Source organism: Topomyia yanbarensis, chromosome 2 (assembly GCF_030247195.1).
Source record: "Topomyia yanbarensis strain Yona2022 chromosome 2, ASM3024719v1, whole genome shotgun sequence".
Taxonomy (NCBI): Eukaryota; Metazoa; Arthropoda; class Insecta; order Diptera; family Culicidae; genus Topomyia; species Topomyia yanbarensis.
Window position 1 is genome coordinate 199,996,757 of NC_080671.1, and position 6,736 is coordinate 200,003,492.

General features: G+C 38.6%; 1 protein-coding gene across 1 annotated transcript; it reads right to left on the reverse strand.

Moving 5' to 3' along the window:
- Nucleotides 1–374: 374 nt before the first annotated feature.
- Nucleotides 375–4,805, reverse strand: LOC131679982 (uncharacterized). Its single transcript, XM_058960723.1, has 2 exons — nt 4,396–4,805; nt 375–2,853 (listed from the first exon to the last, which is right to left on the reverse strand). Exons 1-2 carry the CDS (start codon nt 4,803–4,805, stop codon nt 375–377), a joined length of 2,889 nt encoding a protein of 962 aa, XP_058816706.1.
- Between the last annotated feature and the right edge of the window lie 1,931 nt (nt 4,806–6,736).

Consider the following 6,736-nt stretch of genomic DNA (forward strand, 5'->3'; position numbering starts at 1 on the left):
AAATTATTGTAAAAATACTGTACTGTCACAGTGAAAATCAAGGTTTTGTTACTGTACATTTCTATTCGGGCTGCTCTTCTGCTAAAGCGAACCCTACATGTGTAGAAATATTGTCAATAAATTGAATATTGATGTGTAAGGGTATCTTTAAAATATTGATTATGTAGAAATCAAATGGGATTGACGTATTGAAGCAGTCTTGACAATATTTTTATTGACAATATTCTTGTCCCGTGTAGGGTCCGCTCAAGAGAAGAGACGACAACAGGCTTCTTGTTGTTGTTGTTGTTGCGTTTTGACGTTTATGGCTTGAGGGACTGTGTTGCCTCATATCCGCCAGTTGCTGCCTTCTGGTAATTTTTGACGTATCTTGTTTATGGTTTCAATCTGGCCATCTTCAAAAATTTCACTATTTCCTTCAGTTTTTCTTCTTCTAGCTCTCCCATTAATTCCTTCAGGTTCCGGTATATCTCCCAGTCAAAATTTCTTACGTGCCCGTATTTAATGCACCAAAGTAGGGCATGTTCGGTTGTATCCAGCTCTTCGCATATATCACATTCTTCTGACTCTTGGAGTTTGAGTTTTGCTAGCCAAAAGTTTGAGTAGTCGTATCCCGCTATTATTCTATTTAGAAGCCTTATGTCTTTTCCGTTCAGCTGATAGTTCCAGTACCATGGTTTTTCCGGGTAGTTCTCCACTATTTCAAAGAATTTCCGACCTTTTCCGTCTTCGAGAGTGATTCTTCTGTACCAGTCATTCGTGCTTATGTTTAGTTGTGTTCTAAACTCGCAGACCAAGTCGTGCCAAAGTAATTTATTCCGTACTACAGCTGGATTGTTTAAGCCAAGCTTGGCTAATTCATCCGCCCGTTCATTGCCTTCGACGCCCACGTGTGCAGGGATCCATTGCAGGCTTATATGTTTTTTTGACATGTTTTTAAATATTTCATACGAGATCTGATCCACACTTTCCAGATTGGCCTGGTTGATCAGGTACCAACATGCTGATTGAGAGTCCGTCAATATGACCGTCTTAGAATGTTTGGTTGTTGATGCCTCTTTCGATGCTATCCAAATAGCCAGGATTTCTGCTGTCATAATGCAGCATCTATTTTCCAGTTTCATACTAATCTCTGTGCCATTTTCTTCAAAGAACACTCCTATGCTACAACTGGTATCTGATCGCGATGCATCGGTGTAGATGTGCTTGCAGTGGGTATATTTCCTTCGAATCATATCATTTGTAATTTGTCTGATAACGGTTGCCGCTAGATTTTGCTTCGAGTGGGGCATTCCGTCTATTACGGTTTCAATTGCAATCTTCGTTTCGTGAATTTTGTTCTGTTGATTAGGGTACACGCTTAACAACTGGTCCAGGTTTTCTAAAAATATTTTTTCCATATATGTGCATTTATCTGATTGTACAGTATCCTTTGTTGCTGCTAGTTTCTGGAGCTGTTCCCCGATGGGATCATGTCTCCTTATGTGTTGCACCATCCTTTTCTTTGTATGATATTCTCGTATAAGGAATAATGGTTTTTCGTTGCTCAGTGCTGCTAAAGTATTTATTGGTGTTGTCTTGGTGCATCCGGTTGCAATCCTTTGGCACTGTCTGTTCGATACTTCCAGCATATTTTGGTACGATTTCGATGCTCCACCATATATGGACGATCCATAGAGAATATAGTTTCCATATAGGGCTTTGTGAAACATTGTCATGACTTTGAGGGTGGCACCATTTTTTATGCTTCCAATAATTTTAAGCATGTTCTGTCGATCGCTTATTTTGTCTCGCATGGTCCTGATGTGTGTTCCGTAGGTTAGATTTTTATCTATATAAATCCCCAGGTATTTATAGTTGCGGACCGTTTCTATGGCTATTTCGCCCACTTTTAATATCAGATCAATGTTTGCGGCTGTGAATAGTATTGCCTTCGTTTTTGTCTCATTCAGCTGGAGGTGTAGATCCGTACACTTACTTGCGAAATGATCTATTTCTATTTGTGCCTTTGCTACTGCTTCATCGCGTGTTTTTCCTTTTATTATCTTGAGAAAATCGTCCGCAAATTGTATTGTTACCACCCCCTCTTGCACTGCGTCGTGTAGTTTTGCCGTGTATAGGTTGAATAGCATGGGGGAGAGTACGTCGCCTTGAGGTAATCCTTGTTCTGCAATCATTTCGACTCTTCCTTCCTCTGATTGCAATATCAATGTACGATTGTGGAGGAAGTTTGTTATCCACCTTGTTATATCAACAGCAAAATCCATCTCTTCCATTACTGCCAGTAGCTTTTGTACTACCACCGTATTGAAAGCGTTGGAGAAGTCGAAGAAAACTCCTACGCAAACTTGTCCTGTCCGTTTACTGTCCATTATAAAATTTGTGGCATATTCTATGCAGTCTTCCGTTGATTTCTCAGGTTGAAATCCGAATGAAAGTTTTGGTAGCAACTGTTTTTCGTGTACGTGTTTTTTAATCTTTGTTAGGACATTTCCATTGATGGCTTTGGTAAGTGTTGGTATCATTGCTATTGGCCTGTATGCCGAGCAGTCGTTTGGATCACGCCCTGCCTTGAGTATTGGGATTATTTTTACTTCTTTAAGATGATTCGGTAGATGCCCAGTTTTGTAGAACGTGTTTAGTTCTTCTATAACTTTTAATTTTGTTTCTGTGTTTAGTTGTCGTAGCATACTGTAGGTGATTCGGTCGGTTCCGGGAGCTGATTTTTTTTTCTTTTTTTGTAGGAATCCATTGAGACTGTCCAGTGTTATCAGATTTTCTGTCACTTCCGGGTATAAATGGGTATTTTTGGTGTTCGCTATTGGAGCTGTGTCTGTGTTGTGTGTCCAGAAACTGTTGGGCCGTATCTTTAGAGGCCAGTATGAGATTGTTTTTTGATTTGTCTTCGTGTCTGTTCCTGAGATTCTTGACGAGTTTCCAGTTTCCCTTGGTGTCTCTTGGATCTATGTCTTTTGTTGTCTCCGCTAACTTTTCTCTCATTAAAATTTTCTTTTCTCGTAAGAAGGTTGCGTTTGCCTTTTGTAATGCGGTTAAATTTTTCACGTTTGAGTTTTGGTTATATCTTCTCCTGGCTATCTTTTTCTCTTCGTACAATATGCTTAAATTTTCATTCCAATAGTATTTAGGTGTGTAATTGTTAACTAATTTATTGTTTTTTATTTTAGTTTGTATTATATTTTCTAGATCTTTGATAGTTTCAAAATCACTACAGGTTATTTCCTTTATCTCCTTATTGATTTTATTATAGTTGTATTTTTCTCTTTCTTTTTTAGCTTTGATAATTTCCAGATTTAATTGAATCACTAAGTGTCCGGAACCTCCTATAGTGTGGTCCAGTACTTGCCAATTTGCATTGGTAAACAAGGCTGGACTGCAAAGCGATAAATCTATAGCGCTCGGTCTGAGAGATATATTTGGTGGCCTGTATGTTTTCTCTCCGCTGTTGATTATCAATAGTTCTGAAGATAGTATGGCGTCCAGTACAATATTTCCTTTGTTGTTGTTATTGGTACTTCCCCATGCTACATTGTGGGCGTTAAAATCGCCACATAGTACCAATTTGGATTTTCCTCTGGTTTCTGAAATGAGGTTATTAAGTCCTGTTTTGAGGTCTTCTATTGATATTCGTGGATTTATGTAAACGGATACTAGGTGCAACTGTGTATTGGTTATTTGTATGCCTACTACTTCAAACATGTTTGTACTACTTAATGACATTTTTTGAAAATTGTATACATCTCGTAGGTATATGCCAACCCCACCTCCAAGTTCGGTAGACCTGGGTGCGAGAATCTTGTGGTATCCTGAAATGCTTAGTGTTTTTAAATTGTTATCGTTTACCCATATTTCTGCCAACATGGCGGCGTCGTATTTATTTGTGTGTAGTTCGTGTGAAAGTTCAATCTTGTTTTTTCAAAAACTTTGAATGTTATTTTGTAGGATCTTGAATGTTATTACTGCTGCTAGGAGCTGGTCCTGTTTCTTGCATGGTATATCCGAGGGATTGTGCCAGCGTTCTCACTGCCTCGATGATCAGCGTGTAACTCGAGTCGTCATTGCGGTTAACTGCCCAGGTAACCAACAAGCATTAGTGTATGCAGTAAAGTAGCGTAAAATTTGAATTCCGGATGCTTCTTGCAGTATGCTGGCATTCGTTATGCATAACTGTTGTTAATCAGCATTTGAAAAACTGTTTAAAAACTTCTTGCCAGTAAGCAGCATTCTGAATGCACCACAGTAGTAAAAAAGCATTTTCATAGCACAGCAGTAATGTAGCCGTATATTTTGCCAAAAGCGACTTTTAAATAGCATTTAAAACGACTTAAGTGCTTATCAAGTAGCCGTTAAGGCGCATTCAGCTTGCTTATTGGTTACCTGGGTGCTGTTGTTAAACTTTTGAACGTTTCGTTAGCCATCTGCTTGTATGCTTCGCGTTGCTCCGCTATCACTTTCATTTTTTCCTCCCATCGCTTTCGCAGTTCTAAATGCTGTTCCATCGATGTAGTTTCCGGTTTCTGTTCTTTAGGTTTCCTATCCGCAGCTTTTCGTTTTCTTGCTGGTTCTTCTACTTCCAATTGAGCTTTCTGTTTCTCGTTTGCAGGCTTCTTGTTGTTGTTTGACCGATTTATGCTTCCCTCCGAATGGCTCCTCCTTTTCACTGCCTCTGCGTAACTTTCCTGGATAGTCATAAATTCCTCTGTGTGTTCCAAAATGCTGTAACTGTTTCGAGTGGGTACGATTAGTTCCTGCCGTGCCTCAAAGTACGTTAGGTTTCTATGTGCCATTAATGTTTTTATTTTGGACTGTTGTTCTCTCGTTGGACAATTGACTTCTGTAGCTTGATGTTTACCGTTACAGTTCGCGCATTTAGTTTCCTGCGTGTATTATCTCTCGTCATGTTCGTCACCACAATTTTTGCACCTTGCTTTTCCTTTGCAGTTAATGTCGATGTGTCCGCATCGCAAACATTGCTGGCACATAACCGTTTTTGTGATATACGGTTTAACAGCGACGTTAACACTGAACAACTTCACCCGAGAAGGCAGTTTGTTTCCTCTGAATACAACTCCAATATTGCTCGACGCTATTCTTTTGCCCTCTCTCGTCCTAGTCATTCGGAAGACTTCTGATACCGTGATTCCGCACTCCATATTCTCCAGCAGCTCTTGGTCTGATAGATTTTCTGGGAATCCGTTAATTACTCCTTTAACCATTACGAGGTATTTCGGGATGTATGCTTTGTAGTGCTTTAGACTTAGATTTTTGCACGTAGTCAAACGATTTGCTTCTTTCATGTCCAACATGTAAACCATTACCTTATTTTTTCCAGTCTTTCTTATGTCAATAATCGATTTGCTGAATCCATTTTGTTTGAGAATTATTCCCACGTTTATCTTATTGATTCCACTGAACCGGTCATTTTCCATCACATCCCTCTGAATTACCACTCGATATGGGCCTTCATCGTTGCCGCACACTCAAAAAAAAGTAAACGTTATGCCTATTGATTTTACACATAGATTTTTGCAATTAACGGAGGCATATAGACACTATTTGCTGGCACATAAACCTAATGTGTGTATTCACAAGAAATATTAATCTTACATTCACATTTCATAACTATTAGGCACATAAAACCCCATTCTATAATAATATGCACATATAACTTATGTGTGTGCATACATAGTTTATACAGTTGACACATAGAAGGTATGTGTGCGCGTGATAACAATAGCATTTCTTCTTCATATGAATTTTAAGCGGTTTGAAGCAAATAGAATTAACGTTTGGATTTCTTTCAGTGCAGTAGCTATAGTTTTCGTACACTTTTCCTTCTTGTCCGCCATTCTGCTTCGGTATAGCTCCTGTACCGAGTACGCCATTTTGTACGTTGGGGCACGCATTTTCTTTTCCGACATTTTCACTTCCTATATCGTTCATTTCTGTATCCACTGGTACCCCTAATGGGGCACCTTTTTCAACACTCATTTTTCCTGCACTCTATACTGTTTTTCTTTTGTATTCTGCTTTCTGAAATTTATCACCAAACACAATAACGCCGAGATATTTCACTTTTTCTGTCTGCTTTCTAAAAACGTGACCTGGCCTGTTAAAACCTCACACTTGAATGCTAACAGGCTTCTTGCTCTTCTTAATTTTCTCGACTAGAGCCTGCCGTAAAACTAATGACAACAAGTGGTTAATGTTGTCAGATTACTTTTTATGCTTTTCACAATTTATTGCTGAAAATAATTTTGTGTCTCAAAAATCGCACCTCTATTAAGAATTCACAATGCTAGCTGCAATTAAAAATTTAGTTTAATTGTTTTTGATGTCTCTCTTTACAATACACGTAGCTATATCGTCATTCAAGACTTTTATTCAATTTGCATGAAATGTTGGTGAGTACGAAAAGTAGCCAGAATAGATTCAGCAGCACTGTTTTCCATCCCGTTTGTAAATATAATGAACGCTCATCATGACTGGCAAAACGATCAATCAGAAGCTGGTTCAATATTGAGGTTAGGACTGGATCAAATTAGCTACACTGAGAAACAAAAATATGCATAATTAGCCTACTTTTTATTCCCGTTTCTTTTCTTCTGCTGTGATTTTTATGCATAAACTTCTAATAAGCATTCAATGAGTGGATAGACCGAATATGTCTAATGCATAAAATTTACAGCAGAAGAAACGAGAGGCAGATAGAAAAGTA

Bases quoted from the DNA above. Each gene is read 5' to 3' on its own strand.
- LOC131679982 (XM_058960723.1), bottom strand. From the start codon at position 4,805: ATGGCACATAGAAACCTAACGTACTTTGAGGCACGGCAGGAACTAATC. The intron at 2,854-4,395 runs GTAACCAATAAG...ACGGCCCAACAG, and splicing joins AGTTTAACAACAGCACCCAG to TTTCTGGACACACAACACAG.